Source organism: Quercus lobata, chromosome 5 (genome assembly GCF_001633185.2).
Source record: "Quercus lobata isolate SW786 chromosome 5, ValleyOak3.0 Primary Assembly, whole genome shotgun sequence".
NCBI classification, from domain to species: domain Eukaryota; kingdom Viridiplantae; phylum Streptophyta; class Magnoliopsida; order Fagales; family Fagaceae; genus Quercus; species Quercus lobata.
The window spans coordinates 58920789-58947550 of record NC_044908.1 but is presented as its reverse complement, the minus strand read 5'-3'; the positions used below and the strand labels follow the sequence as shown (position 1 = coordinate 58947550).

Below are 26762 nucleotides of genomic sequence, written 5' to 3'. Positions count from 1 at the left end.
TGGAGCTTGCAAAAACAAAATGCAATTGTGGCATATATACTCTGTCAATACTCATAGCTTAGCAAAGCGTCCCAGTGGTATCATTTCTTCCCAAATCATCGTCAATTTTAACAGATAACTAATGCTTAGGTGCTTCAGAATTGGAAACATTGCATCAGAAAGGTCCATGCTAGCAATAATTGTTTGAATCTTGGCACATTCCCTCACTGCACATAATCTCAGTCCAGTGAAATAACTGACTCCAAACTCTGATAGGCTGCAAACATTGATATGATGATCTAAACAGAATGCAGTAGTATGAGTTAATAATTCCACCACCGCATTTGGTATTGTCTCACCATTTATGAATCTCAAGGATTGACCCAATTGAACATAAGTTACATAATCAAATGCCAGAATGTCCACTTGTAGAGACACTAGGCGTTTCACATCATGGCCAACTATAAAGTTGAATCCAATTAAACCCCAGTTTTCCATGTTAGGCTTGTTCAAAGAAAGAGTTCAAGAAACTCTACAAAAAGTAGTCAAAAATTTCAAGTTGCACACTTCTTCTATGCTAGATTTCACAATCTTATTCCACCTCTTATCTCCCGGGTGCACATCACTCAGCGTTTCCAATTCAAAGGAGACTTGCTATTTCATGTGAAGCAATTCACGAGGCAGCTTAACATATCCTCTTCTGTTGTCAGTGCCATAGAATGATACCTTCAAGTGCCACTGCCTCAGAGAACCCAGTTCAGAAATCTCATCCGCTAATTTAAAAAGCTCAGTTCCTTGGGGATCAAGAACCTCAAGTCGTCTCAAAGATCCTTCCTCAGATGGTAGCAGAGCTAGTAATACACAATCTTGTATAATAAGCACTTCAAGGCTTGTAAGCTTACAAATAGACTCTGGCAAGGCTTCGATCCTGGTTTTAGATAGGTTCAAAATTGTAAGCCAAGGCATGAATTCAAAGGAGGACATAACACATAGGTATCACTCTTATTTATTTATTTTTATTTTTTGGAACAATGCCAGAAGTTTGGTCTCTCTGGTAGGCTGGATATCTCATTGTCCATAAAAAAAAATCATATTGGCTTCTTCCCATTCCTACTCAGCAGTCCTCTGATAGACCTAAAAATTTCTCTTTCTAAAGGCAGAACACCAATTTCGCGGGCTGTAACATCTTTCATGTATCTCAACATCCTTCACCAAGTGCGCTCAATAACACCTCTTGTGACGTTCTCACTTCAAGCAACTGAGCAATTTCCATTCCATTCTTTCCTGAAGGAACCATAGTCACTGACACTAATAATTCTACTGCAGCTTGTTTGTATGCTTGTGATGCACGAATTCTTGTCGGTGTAGAATTTTAATTTTATTGAAATCTATGTAATTGAGTTTTAGCTAGATTAAATTATACTAAAATTTGTGTGATTCAATTAGTTTTACTAGTAAAGTCTCTTATCCTTAAATAAGAGATATGAGATTCTAATATAAAACATAGGTCCACTGTTCCTACACTTATGGCCACAATAACCATATTCCTGAAAACTAGAACATCGTTAGCTCTCAAATTCCATGTACACAATAATTTCATAACAATTATTTAGTGGCAAATAGTTAGTGACTGAAAAAGTGATATTAGTGATAAATCTAGGTAAAAATCAATAGCAAATTAACACACAAAATTTATTGTGAAAATATAATTGATAGACTCAACATGTGTCTACCGATCCATATCTTAGCTAATAATTAAAAGAGAATTGCTATGCTCACAATATTTTTACAACAAATTTTTTAAGTAGCCCGCATGTTCTTACTCGCAGATTAAAAACTCAAATAACAACTTATGACAATTCTCAAAAGAAAAAAAAAAAATAACAACTTACTACTTACCATTTAAATATGTTGTATACATAACTGAAAAATACGATCCTAATGTGGAGCTAACAGAACGACAAGTCGTAGCGGCGGATTTCACTCTGGGGTCTGACCAATAAGAAAAAGCCATCTCATCCCATCTGCCTCTGCATATTGACAATTTTGCTCCCACAAATACTACTATAATTGCTCTAGGACCAAGCTCGTATCGTCTCTCTCTCTCTCTCTCTCTCACTCTCTCTCCAGTTGAAGAAGAAGACAAAGAGAGTCTAATAATGTATGTAAAATCTCTCAGTGTCTTTCTCTACAAAATTTTCTCTTATTTGATTTTTTTGTTTTTGTATATATTGTTCATGATGACTTGTCGTATTGTTGTACACAATGTTGGAAATCTCTGGTATTTTTGAGCGATCAATGTCTATGAATGCATGCATGTGTTCAATGTGGGCTTGAAGAAGGGTTTTGGTGGGTATTTTCACTTAAGAAAGAAGTTTAAAGCAAAACCCATTTCCTAAATTTGCTCTTAGTAGTTAATTTTTTTTAGGATTTAAGTTGTGTTGTAATTATAATAGTGTGTGTTTGTGGAATTTAGTGGGTGTTTAAGAAGTTTAAAGGAAACCCCATTTCATAAATTTGCTTAGTTGTTGATTTTTTTTTTTTTTTTTTTTTTTTTTGAGTTTGAGTTTGTAATAATTACTTAATTAGTGTGATTGTGGAATTTAAGTGGGTATTTATGAAGTTTGGGGAAAACCCATTTCCTGACATTTCTGGAAAATTATTTAGTTTGGGAATTAAATTGTTTAGTTAAGAAATGTAGAGGAAAACCCATTTCCTATAATGGCTTCATATTTGTGCTTTGGAAAAATTAAGTTATCTGGTTGTGCTATTACAGAATATAGAGCGAAACTTGGTTCATGGAAGGGTTAGAAAACATTCTTAGTTTGGAAACGAGTTTACATAATTGGCAGGGTCATTAAGCAACTTTACGGGTAACTTAGATGTTAAGTTAAAAGCCTGTCCAATTCCTGAATGTTTTGTGATTATCAATGTTTTGTAAATATGACATCAGATGTCAGCTAGGTAACTAAGAAATTTGTGGTGAAAGTACTCACTAAGTTGATTGACCTTAATTTTTTGACACAAAAGTGGGTTAGTGTGATAAGGAATTTAGAGGGAACTCAGACTGTGTTGAAGAACCTTGACTTGCTATGTTATGTTGACATGTTATGTTACAACCTTAATTGCCAGATTCTTATTCATTGTTTTCTCATTTGGGGTTTCTGTTTGATATTTATTACTTCTATTTGTTATGTTAAAACCTTTTGTTCTCATTAATTCTAACTACGCCTCATTGTTTAATCAGATAATCTGCAAAAATGGAAAAATGAGTATTTTAACAAATTTACTGTGGAATATATTACCTCTAAGTCTAGGCTCTCTGTTCATGTCATATGATATTCAAATTTATTTCTAAACATTTTACCATTGAGACGGTAAAATGTCTAAATGGTAAAATGTTTAGAAATAAAGACATTTTACCGTCTTTTAAAAAAAAAATTTAAATGATATAAAGAATACTGGCTGAAGATTTGCAGGGTATTGGGGAGCGCAAAACTTCATGGTGCTTGACAACTTGAACGGTGGGTGGAGTTGATAGAACAACAAGTCATAGCTGCAGGTTTCACTTTGGGCTGATCAATAAAGGCCTCAGTTTGTTAGATCTGCCTGTGAATATTGTTGAGCTCAACGACATTGTGTTAGAATTGCCCCTGCAAATACTAAAATTGCTCTCGGGAAGGCTCGTCATCTTTTCTCTCCCTTCAAATAAGAAGAAGAATATAAAGAGAGTCTGATGTATGTAAATCTCACAATCTCTTTCTCTGTAGAATATCTCTTCTTTGATTTATTATATTTATTGTTTATGATTACTTGTCATATTGTTGTTCACAACGAGGAGATCCTTGATATTCTGAGGAATATCCATGAATGTGTGTGTTCAATGTGGCTTAGAAGAGAAGAAGGATTTTGGTGGTTATTCCACTTAAGAAGTTTAAAGGAAAGCCATTTCCTAACTTTGCACAGCAGTGGAATATTTTATTTTATTTTATTTTAATTGTGTAATAATTAGCGTGGTTGTGGAATTTAGTGGGTATTTAAGTAGTTTGGGGAAAACCCATTTTCTGATATTTCTGGGAAATGGTTTTGTTTGGGAATAAAATTTGATGATACCTGTTTTAGTTATGAAATATAGAGGACACCCATTTCCTATAATGGCTTGATATTTGTGCTTAGGAAAAATTAAGTTATCTGGTTGTGCTATTACAGAATATAGAGAAAATCCTGGTTCCTGGGAGTGTAAGAAACATTCTTAGTTTGGAAGCAAACTTACATAATTGGCAGGGTCATTTAGCAACTTTACAGGTAACTTAGATGTTAAGAGCTTGTCCATTTCCTAATTGTTTTAAAATAATCATGTTTTGTAAATATGACCTCATATGTAAGCCAGATAACTAAGAAATTTGTGGTAAAAGTACTCCCTAGGTTGATTGAACTTAACTTTTGACCCAAAAGTAAATTTCAGTGATGAATTTGCTCTAGCATGTTTGAAAATAATAGTCTTTCATTCCATCATTTGTTCAAGAACCTTGAATTGCTATGTTTTGTTGGCACTTTAGGTTACAGTTTGCAACCTTAATGTGTGTGTATATATATATTGGATAAGTAATGGTATGTTCTTAATTGCCAGATTCTTGTTCTTTGTTTTCACATTTGGGGTTCCTCTTTGAAATTCATTACTTCTATTTGTCATGTGAAAACCTTTTCTTCTCTTCAATCCTAACTATGCCTCATTATTTAATCAGATTACATGCAAAAATGGAAGCAAACCTGTGTTTTAATTGTGCTTTGCCACTGCACCTAGCACTTCAAGGGTCACTCTATGCCCTTGTGTTGCAACAATGATTCTGTATCTCTTAATCTTTGTACATGACTTTCAAGTCTTTGTTATATGTAATGAATATTACTCTAACTTCATGGGTTTTTTTGGCAACAAATATTCTCTCAATTTGTTTCCAAAAGTGTCATGACAACAGAAAATTACACTTATGAATGGAGTCTTAAGTAGGGGGCTTAGCCCGCCGCCTACCAATCAAAGAACCTAATCCTAAAAGGCAAATCAATTTAATTTTGAAGTATTTATATGCATCTTATCTAGACTAGATTCACTATCTAACTTGATATTTTTATACTTAAAATAATTTGATCAAAGTAAAAACTAGTTCCATATTGTAAGACGTTCACCAAACTAATGAAAATTTAAACTGTTACACTATTACGATTGAGCCGATATAGTTTGCCAGACATTCTTAAAATGTATACCACAGTGGGATCAACCTCAGTAAGGTAGTTAAGTTCAGGGAAGAGTTAAGTATCCATAGCCAATGAGCTCTAGCTGGAGGGTGAGGTTCTGAATTTAAGACCTACTTGCTATTCAAATTATTCTCTCACATATGATCTATCAAACTCAGTGATCTTTATTTTTAAGCACCATCCTTTATTTAGATTATTAGTCCTTCATCTCTGTTTTATCAAGTATTGCTTAAGCACAAAAGCATGCACTCTTTTGCGAAGCATAACACATGATTAAGTGAGTTTTGATTCACTGTTATATAAAGTGATATTTAATAAGCTTTATTTATTTATTTATTTGTTAGTTCGCCAATGTCATATTTATTTGCATTGAATTTTACGCATCTTATATTTTGTATTTTGTATTATTATAACAAAGTGATACCCAAATGTAAATGGAAGAATCCTTATTGATTCTTTCTATTCTTTAACTTTTAGCATGTGTATTATATTTGCTTTCAGGTTTTAAAATTATTTCACTCTTCTAATCTCAAAAGTGCCTTTTAATTTTTGAATATCTTTCAAGAAACTGTTTTTTTTAGTAGTTGAATTTGATTTTGTGCACTCAAATACGAAAATTGTAGTATATATTCTTCTAAATGTTTATATGATTTCTTCATTGTGTATTGCAGTGTTGCAAAATATTCAATTCTCTTTGCAATGACATATATTTTTCAGTGGGCCTTGGCCTTATGCATGCTTTAATGTCAATATAACCCAACATCTCTTTTGAACTTGTTTTATAGAGCTGTTTAATGTCTTTTATTTCTGCTTTTATTTGGGTGAAACTTCTGCTCAATGTTCATTAGATTGTTTATCTACATGCTCCTACTTTGATAATTTCTAGTGTTTTTATTTTCACTTCGAAACTCTTTGTTCTTCTAACACTGATTTTGGATTTATTTATAAAATTCAGATGGACTACAGTTCTGAAGAGTCAGATATCAGTGAATCTGAGATCAATGATTACATCGATAAACCATATGAGGAGCTGACAGCAGGAAAGTTTAAAGTCAAAGGTTTGAATGGCAACCTTAGATGTCCATTCTGTGCTGGGAAGAAGAAGCAAGATTACAAGTACAAGGACTTGCTTCAACATGCTTCAGGAGTGGGTAAGGGTTCTGCCAACAGATCTGCCAAACAAAAGGCAAACCACCTTGCCCTGGCAAAGTATTTGGAGACTGATCTAGCAGGTGAAGTGGACCAAACACAACGTCCAGTTTTGCCACAACCTGTTGCTCCACTTCCAAAGCTTGATGATCTGTACGTATGGCCTTGGATGGGCATTGTTGTTAACATCGTATGTACCAATGAGAATAAAGACAGTTTACTTGGTTCTGAACACTGGTTGACAAGGTTCAGGAAATTTCAACCAGTGGAAATTGTAGTATTCCCGGATGAGAAGGACCTCATGGGACAGGCCATTGTAAAATTTAGTAATGATTGGAGAGGTTTCATGAATTGTGCTGAATTTGAGAAATTGTTTGAAATTGAGCATCATGGCAAAAAGGAGTGGAATGCACAGAAAACAAATCTTGGCCCTAATTGCTATGGGTGGTGTGCTCGCGCTGATGACTATGATGCTGAAGGGCCGATTGGTGATTTCCTTCGCAATAAAGGGCAGTTAAGAACAGTTTCTGACATTGACAGAGAAGCAGCACAAAGCAGAAACAATGTTGTGGCAGACCTGGCCAATGAAATTGATATTACAAATGAAAATCTGAATGAGCTACAGTATAAATACAATGAAAAGACCATGTCCTTAAGTAGGATGCTTGAAGAGAAAGACAGGCTGCACTATGCTTTTGAAGAAGGTTTGTACCTTCATTCTCTTTCTTTGTGTTTCTTTGTTGATGCAATCTTCATACATGCTTCATATTTTGAATTATGCTCATTTGCAGTGTCTGTATGTATCTGGTAAAGTTTGCTTCATTTTATGCTTAGTCAAACTTATATGATATAAACAGGTTGTATGTTGCACTGTATATTCAAACAGTCTGATGATTGTTCAATTAATCTCCTTTCAAAAACAAAAAAAAATTAAAAGATTGTACTTGGTTCCTTGTTTCTGGGTTGGCAGGCCACGCTCTTGAAAAGATGATAAGACCTATGGTTGTTGCACCTTGAAACAAGCTCATAGCATTGAGCCCAAGGAATGAGATGATCACAAAATAATGCCAACAATTTAAACATAACCAGTGATTATTTTTAGAATAATAATTAAATGATTAAATTCACCATGCCATAAAAACTTAAGATTTGGAAATAGTGGTCATTTAGCATGGTATTAGAGTTGGTGTTCCTAAGTTCGACTGTAAAATTCACCATTTCCTAGAAGTTTAAGCTTTTGGGAAAACTGATAGTTTATCAATTTTATAATATGCACAAATATAATATGATAAATTAGTCATATTTTTAACCATTAACTTGTTTATCAGAAACAAGGAAGTTGCAGCGGCTTGCTCGTGATAATGTTCATAGGATATTTGAAGAACAAGAAAAACTGAATTACGAATTGGAGACCAAGAAGAGGAGACTTGATTCATGGAGCAAAGAATTGAACAAACGTGAAACGCTAACTGAGCTTGAGAGACAGAAGCTTGATGAGGAGAAGAAAAAGGTGATATATGTGAAAGTGAAATTCCCATCCATTAAATACTTTCATTCATAAGAAGTTTAATTTTTAGGGCTACTTAGCTGTAGTCTTAGTATTTTTACACAATATTTTCATTGACATTCGTTTACAAAGTACAGTACTACATTCACAGTTGTTTTTCATACCTATATCTCTATATATATGTATAGCTTAGCTTAGCTAACTGCCCCACGTAGCTTTTGGGTTAAATAAACCAAAACTACTAGTATTGGTGTATTTGGAACAATTTATGACCAATTTAGCAGACACTGTTTGACTTGATCAGGTGAAAACATTTTCTTTGATTTTATAAAATGATGCTTCATGCTGTGTACTGATGTTTTTGTGTCCTTGTAGCATGATCTGAGGAACAATTCACTTCAATTGGCTTCCTTGGAGCAGAAAAGGGCTGACGAGAATGTCTTAAGGCTGGTTGAGGAGCAAAAGGTGTGCGACTTAGTATTAGGTTTTTACTAGAGACTAGCATATAATATACCTTTTGACATTCCTTCTTGAATTTACTCTTTCTGTAGCTTTCATTGATTAGTAATTTTAATTTCAGAGGGAGAAGGAGGAGGCCCTGAATAAGATTCTTCAGTTGGAAAAGCAGTTGGATGCTAAGCAAAAACTGGAGATGGAAATAGAAGAGATAAAAGGGAAACTACAGGTTATGAAGCATCTTGGAGATGAAGATGATGCAGCAGTTCAAAAGAAGATGGAGGACATGAGTAATGAACTGCAAGAAAAAGTTGAGGATCTGAATGATGTGGAATCTATGAATCATGTTCTTATTGCTAAAGAGCGACAGAGCAATGATGAGCTACAAGATGCTCGCAAACAATTAATTACAGTATGGATTCTTTTGCCCATACATATTTGTCTTTTGTTTAATCTTCACTTCATCAAGTACTTTAGGAGCTTTCTTCCCAACAAAAGCTTCTGATTATAACCCTCAAATGTCCTATTTCTTTCCTTCTATAACGTCCACATGAGACATAGGCAGGTTTGGTTGGATTAGGGCAGGCTAAATACATACAACCTGCACACCAGACTTACCCTTCAATAATAGGGCCACTTCTGACAGAGTTGCACCATCTTACCATGCAAACCTGTATGGATCAGTGCCGATCACCACAGTTAGGCAGGGTTTTGTATAACCTGTCTTGACAATTTAGCATTATATTTAGGCTTGAAAATCATAGATTTCTTCTTAAATTTTACAAAGAACTCAAATTGGATAGCCATTACTGAAGCATATTTGAGATCTTCTAAATACACATGCAGCATCTCTATTTCAAATTTCATATCCTAGCCTGCTCTTTAATTGAGAAATAGTCATGGGTTCACTTATTACAACTCCATATTAATAAACAATTCCTTATATATTCAGGAACACAAATGACCTTATGCGTCTTTTTTTTTTTTTCTTTTTTTTCCCCCTTACTTTAGGGTTTGACAGACATGATTACTACTCGAACGAATATTGGAATAAAGAGAATGGGAGAAATCGATCACAAGGCATTTCAAGATACATGCAAGAAGCGATTTCATATTGAGGAAGCAAATTTGCAAGCCACAAAGCTGTGCTCTTTGTGGCAGGAGCACCTGAAAAATCCAAAATGGCATCCTTTTAAAGTTGTTGAAGTCAATGGGAATCCTCAGGTATATTCTTTTAAATATTTTTTAAACCTTATTTATTTGTTGTATTCATTTATGTATTTATTTTATGAGCTAGTGCAAATTTGCATGGTCTTTGATTTTATTTGCATATGTTATTGTAAAAGGCATGAATTAGAATTAGCTTTCAATATACTATTTTTCTGCTTACAAGTTATTCATGATGGGTCGAACTGTCTCCAATTTCTTACACAAACTTTCTCTCATATTGAGTGTGTTCATTTAAGCATCAAAATTTCAAATGAAAGCCCTCCATATTGGTTTGTCATCTTTCTTTTTTTGGTGGAAGTTTCTCCTCTTTCATTAGTTCCAGAATAAAAAATTTTCTTTTTTCAGCTTACTTTACTGTTGAGGTTGGTTGCCAGATTAATCATTCATTTTTATACAGGAAATATTGGATGAAGAAGATGAGAAATTACGAAATCTTAAACAGGAGTGGGGTGTTCAGATATATGCGGCTGTTGTTACAGCATTGAAAGAGATGAATGAGTATAATCCAAGTGGCCGATACATCATTCCCGAGCTTTGGAACTTCAAAGAAGATAGGAAAGCTACATTAAAGGAGGTTATCAGTTATATAGTGAAGAATATCAAGGCACTTAAGCGCAGCAAATCATGAGGCAGAGGTTAGTAATTTGAGATATATATATATACAGTGCTTTTTTTTTTTTTTTTTCTCTTCCAATTATGAAGCATTGTTAAGTGATTCCTAATCACATTGGACCTAGTGCTTAGGTGGTTTGGCTGATAGTGGGCAAAGAAATATTGAATGGTGATGTGTGTGTGTGTGTGTGTGTGTGTGTATAACAATTGAAGTTTAGTTTAGAGCAGTGGATTTGAAATATTATGCTCATTCACAGGCAAAAATGACGTACTGTTTTGCCTTCCCCAATATGCTCAAAAGCTAATGGATGTTAATATTTAAATGTGATTGAACCCTTTGGAGCCCATGATCCATTTAGGGTTTGAATGATGAGTAACTTTTTGTATTTTTCATTTTAAATTTTAGCATCAGGTATGGGCATGAGCCATTGGTTGGGACTGGAGTAGAGGAATGAAATGACTCCAAATATACAAAAGTTTGAGTAATAGGTAGTTTGCTTGTTTTGGGGTTTCAGTTAGATGCATTCACCTACTCTAATTTGCTCTACATTTAGTGTTTGTAAGATGGATTTGTTCTTTTTATTGGATTTATTCTATATAAGCCTTGTTGGATCACTTGATTAATTTTTGTTTTGATAATGTTACATGCTATATCATGCATGTGTATGCCTTAGCACTAAACTGAAGTTGCTTGCGCTTGGGTGTTATTTTATTATTGACTAGTACCTATGACATGCTATGTGTTATTTGATTATTGACTGGTAACTATGACGTGCTATGTATTGTATTGATAAATTTTGCTTATTGATAAATTAAGCACGTTTATATGGTCCTAAAATTAAAATGAACCCTGCCTGGACTGTTCGTTTAACTAGTACACGTTTATGTTTTTGGAAATTTTTGGTATTGATCTATAAATCAATATGAAAAGTATTTGTCTATCATTGTGGTATGATATATCTACTTGTCTAGCATGTGTATGCTGAATTTTGTGCCTAAGTGATATTGTTGGACCCTCTTTTAATAATTTATAAAATTGGCGTGCAGAGAGCTCCTCCAGGTAATTTCTGGTCTGGTTATTGTTAAGAAGTTATAATAGATAGTGTAGATTGCAGTCAAATGCTCTGCCACTGAGCTATGGACCCGTAGATAATGTAGATTGATTTTGAAAGGCCAAGATGGTTAGAATGAAAGCCAACATCTAAAGCTTATTTTCATAGTAAGTGGATTACTTAGATAGGATGGTAATTGTCCCTTTGGAACCCTAAATCTGTCAGGAACTCAGGAACATAATTGAGTTTTCTGCCTCGTGGGGGAATTTTAATAAATGAGAAAAAAATTAATTGGTGCTGAAATAGTCATAGCAATTAGCCTCAAATAAAATTTGTACTCACATTGATATGTACTCTGTAGGGAATTAATTTAGAAATGACCTAAAAATACTGGAATTGTATATATTTTAGAATTTTATTCTCAACCTCAGTTAATTAGATTGAGTTGGATTTCATGAGTATTGTGTGTGGTTGGTATGTGCTTTACTTATACGATGACATGATTCTATTTTTAGCAACTGGAAGAAGGGAATGAACCTTGCTGACCCTGTTTTTATAATTGATTGATATCCTTGAATGATGCAATGTATAAACTTTTTCAATGTGTGTTCATCAAAACAGTGCATATAAGTTGTTTGATGTAAGTTATGATGGGAACCTCTTTGATGTGGGGTTAGGTGACAGTTTGAATTACATATCAGTTTTGTGATGGTTTGAATTACAGGTTATTTGTTTAAATTCCCATTAGAAATCTGACGTAGTACAAATTAGAGAACTTGTCAATGAGTGCTTGTGGTGGGTTAAGGTTTAGGATGACGTGTGGATTAAGGGTTTAGAACTTTTAAAAGAAGGTTCAGGGTATAAGAATGAATTGAGTTTTGTAGTGAAGCGAAAAGATCTGATTTGATTGAAAAGAGGTAACAAGAAATATAAATCACCTTTCTCCACAATCTATGAACAATTCAGGTAAAGAGTGACAGAATATCAAATAGAAGGAAATATTAGGACAACATGCATCTATACTAAAAACACTTTCAATATTTTATTGAATAACTCCATCCACTACATTGAGCATAAATATAAAAAGACTCTTTCTTGTACTAGTAGTAATGTTAGGACTCCTAGTTTGACTAGTAAACTAAAATCATAACAACTAATTAAATACTAACTTGGATTCAATGAAAATAAACCTTAGATATTTAATATCTTCTAGAAAATTATAGACTCAAATAAATTACCAAAATTCCCTCAAGTAGCAGGGATAACAGAAATTACAGTTTTGCTTTCTTAGGGATAGCAGAAATTACAATTTTGCCCCTAAACACAAAATTAACCATAACTTGTTAAATAAAAACCCAAATTTAAAATGTTTTAACCCTAGGACATATACAATTAGACCTTTACAACCATATAACTTTATTTTAATCGGACTCCAGTACTTCACATGTGGAGCCCACAAAATAAAAATCTTGAATAGATGAATTTGTAATGTACGCTCTGTTTGTTTTGTTGTAAAACATTTTACATTGAAAATATTTTCTCTGTTTGTTTTGTTGTAAAACATTTTACATTGAAAATATTAAAATATTTTCAATGAAGTCATTTTCAAGTGTTCGGTGTGACCTAAACACTTGAAAATAAAATGCATGCACAAACCAGCACCAACCACCAACCACCCAAAAATCAGATCAGGAAGAGGAAAAAAAAAACTGCCACCATTGTAACCCACAAACCTACTCAACCATTGTGAAAAAACCAGATCTGAAACCCCAACCCACAATCCAAAAAATCAATCTGAGATCACAACCCACAATATGAAAAAACCATGCCGAAAACTACCCTTTACCGCCAATCTGCACCGAGAAAGGGTGGTGATCGTTGATCGGCACCGCCCTTACTGCCGCAACATCAAAGATTGCATCGCGACATCTACGCCAGAGACATCAGCGCCGACCGCCCATACCACCCTTGTCAGTTGGAGTTCCAAGAGACTCTGCCAAAGAGAAGAGGAGAGAGGAGGGGGTTTGTGTGAGGAAGAGGGAAGAAAGTGGGTGGGGGGTCTGTGCGTGAGAGAGGTGTAAAATGTTTTATGGCATCTTTTAAGTGTAAAACGCTTTACATATGCGTACTGGGTTTACCGTTGACTGAAAATGTTTCCAGATTGGCTAAGATTTTACAACAAAACAAACACGGTAAAATGTTGAAAAGATTTTCCGTAAAACATTTTACAGTGAAACAAATGGAGCCGTAGTAGCAACTTAATCTTCCATGGCTGCATCAGAACTCCTTTTTCTATTAGTATGTGGGAAGATCTGTATCAGGACTCTCCTTTATACATCCCTAAGTTGGTATATTGAACAGTTTATGAATGAAGTTTTTAATTTTAACAAGAGTTTGCATTGTTTAATTTTTAAAAGAAAAATTAATGCTTGCACTCTAAAAAGACTGGAAGTATGCCTGGTCCAGTTGATTATATAATGAAGTTCCAAATAAGGACGGCGAAAGTTGGGCATAGCAAGGCTAAGGAGTTATATGTATGCTTATATAATATCAGTAACTTTTATTCCTAGCTTTTTGTTGGTGTCTTTTATATTGCTCATATGGTTTTTATTTGAAGCATCTGTTACATAACCACCTTCCATTGTACAAACTTGTGAGAACACTCTTTGCTACTACATTACTGGTATAGCTATGAGTTCACTAGTGTTTTAGGGGTATCTTTTTGTTATGGTACTAGTATCATATGACTTCACTTGCATTTTAGTTGTATTGTCGATGGTTACATCATGGTTTTATTAAGATCTTGTCGGAGAATATGATATTTGAATCAGTTATATAAAGTGTTGATTTTCCCCAAATTTAAGATATTTGTTATGGTATATATTTATATGAATGATTACTTTTAAGATATTTAAACATGTATATATTTATATGAATGGTTACATAGTCTTGATTGTCTTATATTTACTAGAACTATTTAAAACCTAACCTGATTTTTTAATATTTTAAATGTCATGTTATGTTTGTGGGTTTCTCTTGATAGCAGTAGTAGCAGCATTGTAATGGTTCCATATTGTGGTTGACGCTCCCAATATCATGTTATTCCATGTCATCTAAAGTGGCACTCTGTAAACTCTCTGATTCAGGAACTAAAAATCTTAATAAATATTATGATGGTCTTTTGTTCTTTATTGGTTTTTTGTTAATAGATATTTTGATACTTATTAGTGATGATAACCATATCAGGAAATTGGGTTGAATGGAGATGAGATTGGTTTATGATTTTGTTAAATGTATTACCTTAGGTAGTTGTTTGTCAATCTGTGTATGAGAGTTATACATTGTTTATTGATCTATGCTATTGTGTATACTAACCCATAAAAGTAAAAAAAAATAAAAAAAAAGCTAAAGAGTTGTATTGTGCTGTCTTTCTAGTAAATTTTCCTTCTAACTCATGTTAAATCCTTTTATTGTAGTTCAATACTAGCAAAACTGGGGACATGGAACAATCTCGGCAATGACTTAGATGTCAAGGATGGCTTGGATGGTGACTCAAGGGGAGATTTATACTCTCTTTGTCGTGGTCTTTGGTTGTTTGATTTGAAATTGTCATGGTAGAATTTATTCTCGTTTACTGTTTCTCAACTGTTGGATCCAGTCTTTGTTACTCTAAACACGTATTGTTTTATTGACATCTTATTGTTGGACTCAACTGTACTAATCCCTGGAACTGATTTGTTTCACATTTCACTGCTTGACATACATTTGTCAAGTTCCAAGCTTGACTTACAAAATCAACCCCGCAGGTTTAGAATTTCCTACACCTAGGTAAAACCCATATGACTAGTTTGTCAAGCAATTCAAGGCCCCATTTTACAAATTAGATTATGACTCTTTTAGTATATGCATATACAAGCTCTTATGTGTATCTTAGGAGTCTTTAGTGTGGCAGATGCATAAGGGATTCCTAGGATAGCAGGTGTACAAATTGCATAGAATAACGTCCCTGAGGGATATATTTTGGAGCATTTCCTATCACAGGTTAAATGATCTTCGCAAATTCGATTGAAAGTACGTTCATTTCGTTCTTTTTTGAGCAGAGTGAGTGATGAAATTTCCTGGGCCTGTCATAGAAAGATGTCATAAAAAATAAAATAAAAATATAAAGGAAAACAAGAGAGAAGTGGTTAACTAAGCCATGTGCAATGCATATGACTACCAAATGGCTACATGTCATCTTGCTACTGTGAGTTTTACCTTAAGCTTCTAATCAAGTTTGTAGTCAAACTTTATTCTTTTGAAAAATAATATGACTTTATGAATGTTATTAGTGGATTGATTTCACGACATAATCTGGACAATTTATTATAAAATAATGGTCAAGAACAAAGAAACTTTATGTGGTAGAAGAACACTAGAGGACCTTGATTTCCTTACCCTTATATACTAGCTGTAAAAATGATAAAAATCAATCAGTATTGTGTATTATGTGTTCATACTTAAGATGGAAAATATGAAAGATGTAGAATTGTGGTTATATTTACAAAACATTTACATCAGTTTATTTATTTTATATATTTATTCAATAAAATATTCGTTCTTTTACATTTTTTATTATTTCCTCACTTGCTACCCCTCTCTCTCTCGTAGACCCAATGCTACCCAAAATCAAGCAAAATCCCAAAACGCTACATATGAAATCAAGCAAAATCCCAAACACATGCAAGCAACATCAGATCTTAATAGGTAAGCCAAATCAAAATCCCAAAACCCATTGATCAAACAAAGAAAAAAATGGAAGTGAAACCACTAGAGGTGGCAGTGGCAAGGGATGCGCGACTTGGGTTTGAAGAGGGCTTCGGCAAGGGTGAGATCGGAGAGGGCTTCAGGTGGGTTTGGGTTTTTCGTTTGATATGTTTGGGTTGATTTCAGGTTTGATTTCTATTGATTTTTGGTTTTATTTTTGTTGATTTTGGCTTTTCTGTTAGGTGGGTTTGGATTTTCCGTTGATTTTGGCTTTGATTTTCTATTGAATTTGTGGTTGGATTTTTATGTGTTGTAAAGTGGTGGTGGTGGTGGGTTGTGTTGGTTGAGTGGTGGTGGGCAGATGGTTGATCGGCTGTGTAGATGAAGAGAGAGCGTGTGAGATGAAGAAGAAAAAGAAGAGAGAAGAAGAAGGGATAGAGTCTAACTGTGTGAGAGAATATAATAAAATAATAATTTGCAAAGCTACAGTAACCGTGTATATATGCACGGTTACTATAGCAAGTATGGATATACGCAAAGGTATACAAGCACTGATGTGGATGGGTTTTGAACAATATTGTGTAAATTTCACCACTTTTTCCATTATACACCCACTGATGTGGTTGCTCAGATCCCTTTATTTATTTATTTTATTTATTTTTGATAATCAACTAGGAAAGACTTTCATTAAACCGAACCATCATACAAATTGGTTACATCTTTGAGTACTTGTTCAGCTATAGTGGGCGGGGTATCCTCAACCTAAATGTTACAATCAGACACAGATATAGCCTCCCTCGCCATTATATGCGCTGCTGCATTCCCCTTTCTGTGCACATGAACAACCCTCCATGCCTTGAAGCAGCGAAGACTCAACATAGCTCCTTCGATCACTTTGGATATGGCCTATGGTATAGCTTTAGGGTTTAACAAGGCTGATACCACCAAGTGGGAGTCACTTTCAATCTCAATCTCCCTCAGCCCCAAGTCCCAAGCCAGCATAATTTCCTCTTGCACAGCCAGAGCTTCTGACTCCAAGGCCTTCAGTGGTAGCTTGACTCGTTTGCTCATTGCCCCCATCAGCAGACCTTCATCATTCCTAATAACTATCCCAACTCCACAACAGCCAATATCTTTAAATATTGCACCGTCTGCATTAACTTTGTACCAGCCATTTCTAGGGGGGGACCAAAGGGGATTGGATGCATCTTGAGGCCTATTAGTCTTGTGATTTTTCTTTTTGATTTCTTTCATATATTCTACCATTTCCTTTGTGATTCTGATTGTAGTTTTGCATTGCCCTCCATGCTTGACTGCAATCCTGTGATTCCACAAACTCCAAGCCATGACAGCAAAGGACTCCCAGTCTATGTTAGGCTTTCTCTCCTTGATCTCCCATACAACCTCAATAAATTCCTGCATTTGGTTGGGGAGGGAGGGTAATTTTAATTTTGATTCACTCCACACCTCTGATGCTAGTTTGCAGCCCCATAGAACGTGCCCTGAAGATTCACTTGAGCCACATTGGTCACAGCAGTCCTTTATGCTTATTCCTCTAGACTTTAAACGTTGTTTTGTCGGAAGAATATTTATGCAAGAGTGCCACATAAATTGTTTAATCTTGTTTGGGCATTTTAGGTTCCAAATCATTTTCCAAAGGGATTGCATCCGTGATTTATCAAAGGTTCCCCCAACATCTGCCTTGGTACCTCGCTCTTTCAACCATTTTTGGGCCACCTTATATGCACTTTTCACTGAGAACCTACCATTTTTGGTCCATGCCCATATTAAGGAGTCATTTAAGAGGCGAGGCTTGATGGAGATCCCTAGAATAACCTCGGCTTCATGAGGAAGAAAGGAGTGTCTCATTTTATCAACATCCCACGACCCTGTAGTAGTATCTAGTAGGCAACCTAGTTTATTAGATTCTAAATGGACCTTTGGACTAACCAGTTTGAAGGAATCCAGTGTGGGTATCCACCTATCCTTCCAAATGTCAACATGCTCCCCATTTCCAATTAACCACCTGGACCCTAGTTCTACAATTTCCTTGGTTGCCATAATGCTCCACCAAATATAGGATGGTCTTCTTTCTAATTGAGCTTCCCTAAAGGTCCTATCCGCAAAATACTTCGCTTTAAGCACCTTATGGACTAGAGAGTTGGTGTTTTGTTGGATTCGCCACCCTTGTTTAGCAAGGAGGGCAAGATTAAACACTTTAAGGTCTCTAAACCCCAAACCACCCTCCTCATTTGGAGTGCAAAGCTTCTGCCATGCAACCCACGCCATTTTCCTCTCCTTATCCTTCTGCCCCCACCAAAAGTTGCTCATCATTGAGTTTAAGTTTTTGCAAAGCGAGTTCGGTAGCTTAAAGCAACTCATTGTGTACGTAGGGGTTGCTTGGGCAACTGCCTTGATTAGTATCTCTCTCCCCGCACTTGATAGCAATCTACCCTTCCATCCGGAAATTTTCCTCCCCACTTGGTCCTTAATGCAATTAAAAGCTTTTCTTTTGCCCTTCTCCACTAAAAGAGGCAAGCCAAGGTACTTTTCAAGGTGTTGGATAACTTGGGCTTCAAAAATCTGGTTCACTTGATCTTGGACTTCTCGCTTGGTGTTCTTGTTGAAGAATAAGGAAGTTTTTTCCTTGTTTAGTTGCTGCCCCGACTCGGCTTCATAGGCCTCTAGCACTCTGTGGAGCACCTCTACATACTACAATTCCTCGAATATTTCCTTGCTCTTCCTCTTTCCTCAACATGGCAGACAGCCTCTCAGCATATAACAAGAACAGATAGGGAGAAATTGGGTCTCCTTGCCTTAATCCCCTTGAAGGAACAATACTACCTTTGGCCTATCCATTGATTAAGACCGAGTAAGTAACGGTGCTAATACACATCATCATAAGGGAAGTCCATCTCTCATTGAACCCCAATTTTCGCATTATAACTTCCAAATACCGCCACTCCCCCCTATTGTATGCTTTGCTCATATCTAGTTTTAGGGCCATCAAAGGATCCTTACATTTTCTCCTTCCGTTAATGCAGTGCATAGTTTCAAATGCCACCATTACATTGTTTGAAATCAGTCTTCCTGCCACAAAGGCACATTGGGACTCGTTAACCACTTCTGCAAGAATTCTTTTCAATCGATTAGCAAGAACTTTGGATATTATCTTGTAGCTCACATTGCATAGACTGATAGGGCGGTACTCAGTGATTTGTTGGGGAGATTTAACCTTTGGAATGAGGCAGATGAATGTTTCATTGAGTCCACTAGGCATCACACCTGTATTGAGGGTTTTTAAAACACATTCAATAACTTTTGGCCCTACTAAATCCCAGTACTTTTGGTAAAAAATTGGAGACATACCGTTTGGGTCTGGGGACTTTGTTGGTTGCATCTGATGAAGGGCATTCTAAATCTCCTCTACCCTAAATTTAGCAGTCAGGGATGCATTCATGGTCGGGGTCACTCTGGGATGTATATCACTAAGACTTGCTTCAAAATTTGATGGCTGATTTGATTTAAAGATGGAGGCAAAATAGCGTAAAATGATACCTTCAACAGTCCTTGGATCATCCTGCCACGTTCCACTTGAATCCATCAATCCCAGTATGCTATTTCTCTTCCGTCTTTGACTAGCAGTAGCATGGAAAAATTTTGTGTTATAGTCCCCCCCATTTGATCCACATAGCTCTTGACCTCTGGCTCCACATTACTTCCTCCTTGGTCAAAGCCTCGTTAATATCAGTTTTCAATTTTTGGACCTCCTCTACCTTGTCGTGGAGACTGTTTAGGGACTCCCAAGTGTTGGGAGTTTCTCTTGCTTCTGCTTAATAGTGTGCTTCACGTTCCCAAACTCTCGCCAATTCCATTTCTGAAGGTTTTCCTTGCAACACCTCAGTCTATCTACAAGTTCAAACTCTGAATTCCCACTAACAGAGTCCCAAGCCATCTCCACCACCTCCCTGCATCTGTTATCCCTTGTCCACATAGCCTCAAACATGAACCTCTTCTTTGGTTTCACCCGATTCCGCCCTTTGTTTAGACTTAGTTTAAGAAGGCAGTGGTCCGAAATTGACATTGCGGAGTGAAACACTCTGGCCTTCGGGAAATTTCTCATCCAATCTTCATTGGCCACCATCCTATCAAGCCTAAGTTTTGTTCTACTATCACCAAACCTTCCGTTCTGCTATCACCAAGCCTAAGATCCCTTTACTTGGTTTGCCGCATAGACGTTAGTGCAATATTATTAGACAAAATTTCATTCCTCGAGGAAAGTTGGTATAGGTATAGAAGAAGAGAGAAGTGGTTTGCAATTGTCTTGGTTGCTACTAACATCTTGATATAAGCTTCCCCACATCTTTACTACAACACAAATAGAATTAAGTGTTCCAAATTTCAATCAGTTAGAATTAAATAAGAGCAATCAGAGCAAAAGGCTCAACCTTTGCAGCTTCAAAAACAACTATGAGATTAGGTTTAAACTGTCAACGGATCCAAAACAACTTGAGTCTTTTGTTCCACCTTTTAAAGTTATTTCCATGAAAATGTTCTATCTTTGCAATGTCAAAATAGTTTTTGTTTTAAGAGAAGAGTTTGTTCATCCATCTCAAAATACACGAAACTCAATCTTTAAAATTGTTTGGAAATATATTCAATGAATGCACAAATCTTATTCAAGAAAAGAAGTTTAATCCGAATAATAAACAACAATAACAGAAGTAGAACTCAGTGCGGAACAATTATCAGGATGAACAACTCTCTAGAAGCAAAGTATAGTATTGAGAATTGACCCATGTGATGGAATTTGTTTGTTTGTTTGTTTTTTTTTTTCAAATTCCCTAACAACTAGGTAAAGCCAAACTCAGTATGCTTTAAGAAACTGGCCAAATCAAACTTAACTCATCTCTTCAACCACTCCTCCAATCATACAGAGAGTTAAGTATATGGAGTAGTGGTTGAAGGGGTTTTAGAGGGAAAACATATTATTTATTTATAGAGAAAATTCCTCTATAAGAAACAAATTGAACCTGGAGGTCAAGACAGAAAGTGTCAAATTGTGACTTCTCTGAACTCTTTTGTTGTTTGCTTCAGCCTAGCGTCAATGGCAGATGTTCAAAAAATACGAAATGCCCAACGAGCTTGTGGTCCAGCCACAATTCTAGCCATTGGTACAGCCAATCCGCCAAACTGTGCATACCAAGATGATTTTCCAGATTATTACTTCAGCATCACTAAGAGCCAACACAAGACTGAACTGAAAGAGAAGTTCAAGCGCATACGTATGTACTCACACAAACCTTTTTATTTTATTTTTATGTGGACGTAAACTTATATATATATTGATGGTATCTTATGCTTACATACTTACCCACTTTCATATACATTCACGAAATTACAGGACATTCAAATATATATATCAAATAAACCTATAAATCTCTTGAAAAATATATATATATATATATATTTTAATAACAAAATTAGTAAAAATAGGTGATTTCTTATCAAAATTGATAGGATGTAATTCTAAGTTACATATGGTGACGATAGTGAGATAACGAGTAAGGTGAGAATGATGCCTAAGCTTGATTTGAAAGCTATATAATTTACCATTTGTGAAAGTTTTAACCAATTACAATGAAAACTTTAGTAAAATGGCAAAAATGCTTTACTTTAAAAAAAAAAAGAAAAAAGAAAAAAAAAATTGATGGTTATAATAGAGATGAGAAGATTTGAACTCTGGATATCTCCATTGGAAACAATGAGAAATGTTAACTAGTTGAGTTAAAAGCCTCTTGGCAAAATGGTTTACAATATGTGAAATAAGAGTCATTCTACTGTACCCCATATATTTTTTAGGGGCTACGGTACCCATCCAAATCTATACCATTAATTGATGTTATTTTAATTGTGACCGTTGATTTAAGTTTAGCGCGAAACCTGTCACCGGGAGACTAGGTTATTATATAAAAGCCAAAAAAAAAAACGAAAAACAGGTGATTCTCTCTCAACTTCATATCCTCTCTCTCGTGTGCTCCCTCTTTTTCCTTCTCTTAAACAAACCTCAGATTGCTTCTTCTTCCATGTTCGTCAACTTCACTTCATCCCATCAGCGTCCTCATTTACTCACCACTGAGGGTTTTTTAAGGGATCAAATCGTTTTGATTTTGTTTAAGGTAAGAATCAAACAAAACCCTAATTTCTCTGTCATTGTTTTGTGCCCCTTTTCTTTTTTGATTTTTGAGAAAATTTTGGAATTTCGCTCTTAAATTTCATTTCACTGTAACGTTGGCAAATTTCTGTGCTGGTGAGGTTCCAATTTTGTTCTTTCATATAAGTGGCACAGAAAGTGCTTGTTGAAATGCTTTTTAGGGATTCAGTTTCCAAAACTTGTGGCTTTGTGTTCTGCTCATCAGGGGGTGTGGGTTCTTGTTAGTGTGGTGTTGAAATTTTATTTGTATTTATTTTATTTTATTGGTTAGCAGAGGAAAAAGGCAACGACTATGTATTTAAGGGGGAAGGGTTTTTATAAAGAAATAATTTTTTTCTTTTATGTCCTAGGGAGGACACGGGTATAGAGTTGCTATTTCTTTGTTTCTATTTCATTTCTTTTCTATGTGGTGTACAACTAAGTTGTAATTCTGTAGCTGTTGCAGCATCTCGAAATCAAATTTTGAATTTTGTTTTGAGTGTTTTCTAGTTTTATAGTTTTAGAGTTTGAGAGCTGTTATGTTGCATTTTGGCTAGTACAGAATTGGGTTTTTTGTACTTTCGCTTGCTATTTGCATCTCAGGTTGTTTCTGGTGTCTGTGCTAACAAAATTTTCTGATTTATCAAATAAATAAATAAATTAAAGAGATTGTAGATCAAAATAACGAAATTTTTAGAACCATCCTGTTATTTTATATTGAGATGTTGAATTAGTCAATAGCATTTTTAGATGGCCAACTAGAATGAAATGGACTGCTACTTTTTATGCTAGATGGCAAGGTTTTTTTTTTTTTTGTTTTTATATTTTTTTATGACTGTCTCACTAGGTAAATTTAGTTGCTCATGTCATAGACCTGCTCATGTCCAATTTCAAGGCACACATTACCTCTCTCCCTTTTTTTTTTAAAGAAAAAACCTCACTGCCATATAGCACTTTGAAGTGATGTGATTATCAACTTGAGACCAGGCTTAAGTCGATTCACCGGGACTTTTGCAGCAACTTGTTCCTAGTCATTCCAATGCATTGCCCATATGCCTACTTGAGTCTTGATATTCTGTTATTTGGGTAAATATTAGTGCAAACCAGTTATTGCATACAACTATGCACACACTTCTTGCACTGAAATCATGACAGTTATGTGCTACAATTGGTATGTGTCAGTATGAAATAAACATTGCCCATATTACTTACTCTTCTTTTCTTCACCAGCCTATGGAAGTACTTGTTTTATAGGGTTTTGACTTAAATTAGCACAATCCTATTTACTAAGCAAATAGCACGATTTTTACATTCCAGCCATTGATGAGACTGGCTGAATCAACCCTTACAATTGGAACTGTTGCTGTTTCAATCAATCTGACCATTTCACATGCCACTGAACTGAGTTCATCTATCCCCTGCATCTCAGTATCATTCTGCTGAATGAACTTCAATGCCTTAGAATCGCTGTCCTCCATATCCTGAAATGAGTCTCTCATAATAAGCTGCAAAGATTGAATTGCATTAATTTCTGAAACCTCCCATGGCAAGCAAATAGGCAAAATAGCCAACAACCTCACCAACAGATTCCCTCACGCCTTAAACCATTGCACTTCTTATTCTTCTTTACTCACCAGATCCTAGGACTTTTTCTCTCCCAATTTAGACCAATAGACTGAGAGGAGGTCAAAAGCTAAAGCTAAAGCTATAGCTAGGTAGCTCTATACTAAACTTCTTTGGATTTCTATTATGGTGCCTGCTTTGCTTGCTTTACTTCTAATCATAACATTCCCTCCATCCCATGTGTGTTGTTGCAGTGAAAATTTGCATAGCGTGTAAATATATGAGTTCCAAGGTCAGGTTGCTACTGGCTTGGTCTTTGAGAGATTTGATTAAAGAGGTGGACAAAAAGACACCCATATTTCTACTCATAACTAAGATTTTAAGAAAGCTTTTGCGGGCCATATTGGCCTTTTCTTTAATTTAAAAAGCAAACACACTTTCTTAAGTGTTACTCTAATTCAAGGGAATATTTGAATCGCTTTATTAATTAACTTCCTCCTTTATTTTTTTCTTCTTCTTTGGCCCTTATGTTCCTCCTTTGTTTAATTTGATTGAATGTTCCTATTGCTGTCTGGAACTTGAATTTTTTTTTTTTGTTGTTAACTTCCCCCCCCCCCCCCCAATTGTTCGACAAATAATTGTAAGATATTTGAAATGAGGCTGGAGAAAATGTAAGATATTTGAAACTTTTTTTTTAAGGGTGATGGTATGTTTCAACCATGCATGGCGTTTAGGCCAAACTCACTTGTCTGCTTGTGGAGACAAGAAAGACACACTTCACAAACCCCAATTTCCCTCTCTCTTTCTTTCTCTGTCATTACTATTATGCCCTGTGTTTCTATGTGTGAGACTTCTCTGCTCACACATGCAGGTAGGCTTGCCTCGTAATTCCCAATATATTTTCTCAGCAATGAGTGAAATGGAAGAAGCTTTTCACTTTTTGACAGGTTGAACCAATAATGCCAGACCAAAAAATAAATCCACAAGGCCACAGACTACAAGTGTTAGTGTTACATAGGTTCACCAATTACCATACCTAAAACCTTATGGGTTAAAGGGGACATAAACTTCCCCTGAACTGTCCTCTGTCGCAAATCTGGAGGGAGGATTTAGAATCTAAATGTTTTAGGTTAAGCAAGTCTAAAATAGAGTACTTGGAGTTTAAGTTTAGTAAAAGGAGATTTAAAGATGGAGTGTTATAACTTGTAGGACAAGAAATACTTTAGAGTGAAAAAACATTTCTAGGATGTTTCAACTGTGAAATTTATTTACTTTTTAATGTATGTTATTGCTTACCTTGTTTTTATTTCAAGCTATATTGCGATAGGAGTATGGGGAGAGTGAAGAACATTGAAGAGCAAGATGCTGTTGAAGAGCAAGATGCTCTCCAAGTTAGCCCTCCGAAAAGACCATTTGGATCATTTTTAATTTATTAGTAAGATTCACGCAATTCATTATATATTCACTTGTTCTACAGTTTTCACATAATTTGCTTTAACTGCTTCTTTATCAACAGTGTCTACTTTTTGTAGGAGAACTGGTCGGAACGTTTGTGATACAAGTTGGCATCAAATCTAGTGCTTTCAAAAGAAAATGAACAATGTTCCAAAATAATAAAAATGCTAGAAATATTCCACTACATGATTATTTTTGGTCACTCAAATGACAGTGACTTGTATAAATTGATGACTGAATTTTTTGGAAAATGCTGCAATTTAGTGAATTTTCTCTTCTATTGAAAGGGAGATTGAGTTTGTATCATTCATGAATCATGATTACAAATGTATGTGTTGTATGCACACATGCAATGTTGTTGACAATTAGATTTATGATGTTGCCATTGTGAGGTTGGCTAGGAGTGCTCATGTTTACTGAAAACAATTGAATGTAATTGTTAACTGTTGATAACATTGCATTTTGGCAGACTTTAAAATCTAAAATTATTTTGAAATGTAGCTATAGCTTGCTGCTGATTAGGTGTGTTTTCGCTTTTGCTTGGTTGCTTTATTTTGTTATTTCCTAACAAGAATATCATTAGCTATTTTAATTAGAATGTGTGGGGCCTAAATAATTTATAGGCCAGACCTATTTACTCGTGGGGAGCCCAAAGGCCCAAGCTGGGGAGAGCTACGGCCCAAACTTGATAATATAAAGCACGAGATGGCCATGGGATACAGCCGAGGACAGTTCAATCCTCGGCAGACCCAAAGTCCCACCGGAAGGAGGGGGCAAAAACGGTATAGGACTAAGCTTGAAAGAAAATCTAAAATATCCAAGGAAAGCTGCCTTTACTGCCATTCAATACTCTGCACCTGACAGAGCAGTATTCTTCGACTTTTACAGCCACTCCCAACAACTTTGGGTATGGGCTGATGGGATAAGTATCAGTCTTGGAAAAGTTAACCCTATACGTGGACGAAGGACAGTGAACGCAGGCTAGGATAAAAGGAAAAATGAGCAATCTAAAGAAAGGGCTGGGAAAAATGGCCAAAAACCAGAGCCTCCCAGCCCACCTCCAGGAGAAAGACTCTAGGAGTGAAGAAAACTTAACCATGTATGAACATCACGAAAAACCCACCATCTGGTGACCAAGGCCTAGCCTTTCAAACCCATGCTCTACAAATGATATTGTTTGGGTCTTTTTACGTGAGAACCCAACGCTGTTACGGTTCGTTACGAATCGTGTCCTTACAGAATGCATTGTTTATTTGCTTCTAAATTTTACACTCTTTCCCTTCATATCTGGGATATCAAGTTCTTCAAGAACATGCTTTAAGGCCTAAATTTGTTTTAGATTTCAATTTCAAGTTCTTCAAGAAAACACACTGAGGCCTAAATTGTTTTAGGTTTCAATTTTTTTTTCTTCTTTATGGTTCACAATTACATCATTGTATGGTCTAAATATATAACTTCTTTGGAATCATTTAGAGGAGCAAATGTTTCCTAACAAATAACGTTTGCTTTGGGTCACCTTTTTTTTCATTGAGAAAATTTAACACCATAAAAACACCAAAAAAGTTGA

General features: G+C 35.5%; 1 protein-coding gene and 1 long non-coding RNA gene across 6 annotated transcripts; both read left to right on the top strand.

Moving 5' to 3' along the window:
• The first annotated feature begins 1947 nt into the window (after positions 1-1947).
• On the top strand, positions 1948-15055 carry LOC115989743 (factor of DNA methylation 1-like). Of its 5 annotated transcripts, none has more exons than XM_031113581.1 (9): positions 1948-2140; positions 3459-3717; positions 6188-7085; positions 7710-7891; positions 8264-8353; positions 8469-8756; positions 9356-9568; positions 9972-10209; positions 14715-15055. In XM_031113581.1, exons 3-8 carry the CDS (start codon positions 6188-6190, stop codon positions 10200-10202), a joined length of 1902 nt encoding a protein of 633 aa, XP_030969441.1. In that variant the 5' UTR covers positions 1948-2140; positions 3459-3717; the 3' UTR covers positions 10203-10209; positions 14715-15055. The 5 variants fall into 5 exon arrangements, with proteins under 5 accessions (XP_030969441.1, XP_030969442.1, XP_030969444.1 ...); XM_031113582.1 differs by having other exon boundaries at positions 2086-2140; positions 3451-3717; XM_031113584.1 differs by lacking the exon at positions 1948-2140 and adding an exon at positions 2198-2328.
• Positions 15056-21972: 6917 nt separating this feature from the next.
• On the top strand, positions 21973-25563 carry LOC115989682. Its single transcript, XR_004092053.1, has 3 exons — positions 21973-22163; positions 25054-25175; positions 25273-25563. It is a non-coding gene; the product is annotated as an uncharacterized LOC115989682 (long non-coding RNA).
• The last annotated feature ends 1199 nt before the right edge of the window (positions 25564-26762 follow it).

Coding starts and splice junctions, on each gene's coding strand:
- LOC115989743 (XM_031113581.1), top strand. CDS start 6,188: ATGGACTACAGTTCTGAAGAGTCAGATATCAGTGAATCTGAGATCAAT. Junction 8,354..8,468: donor GGCTGGTTGAGGAGCAAAAG/GTGTGCGACTTA, acceptor TTTTAATTTCAG/AGGGAGAAGGAGGAGGCCCT. Junction 8,757..9,355: donor CTCGCAAACAATTAATTACA/GTATGGATTCTT, acceptor CCCTTACTTTAG/GGTTTGACAGACATGATTAC.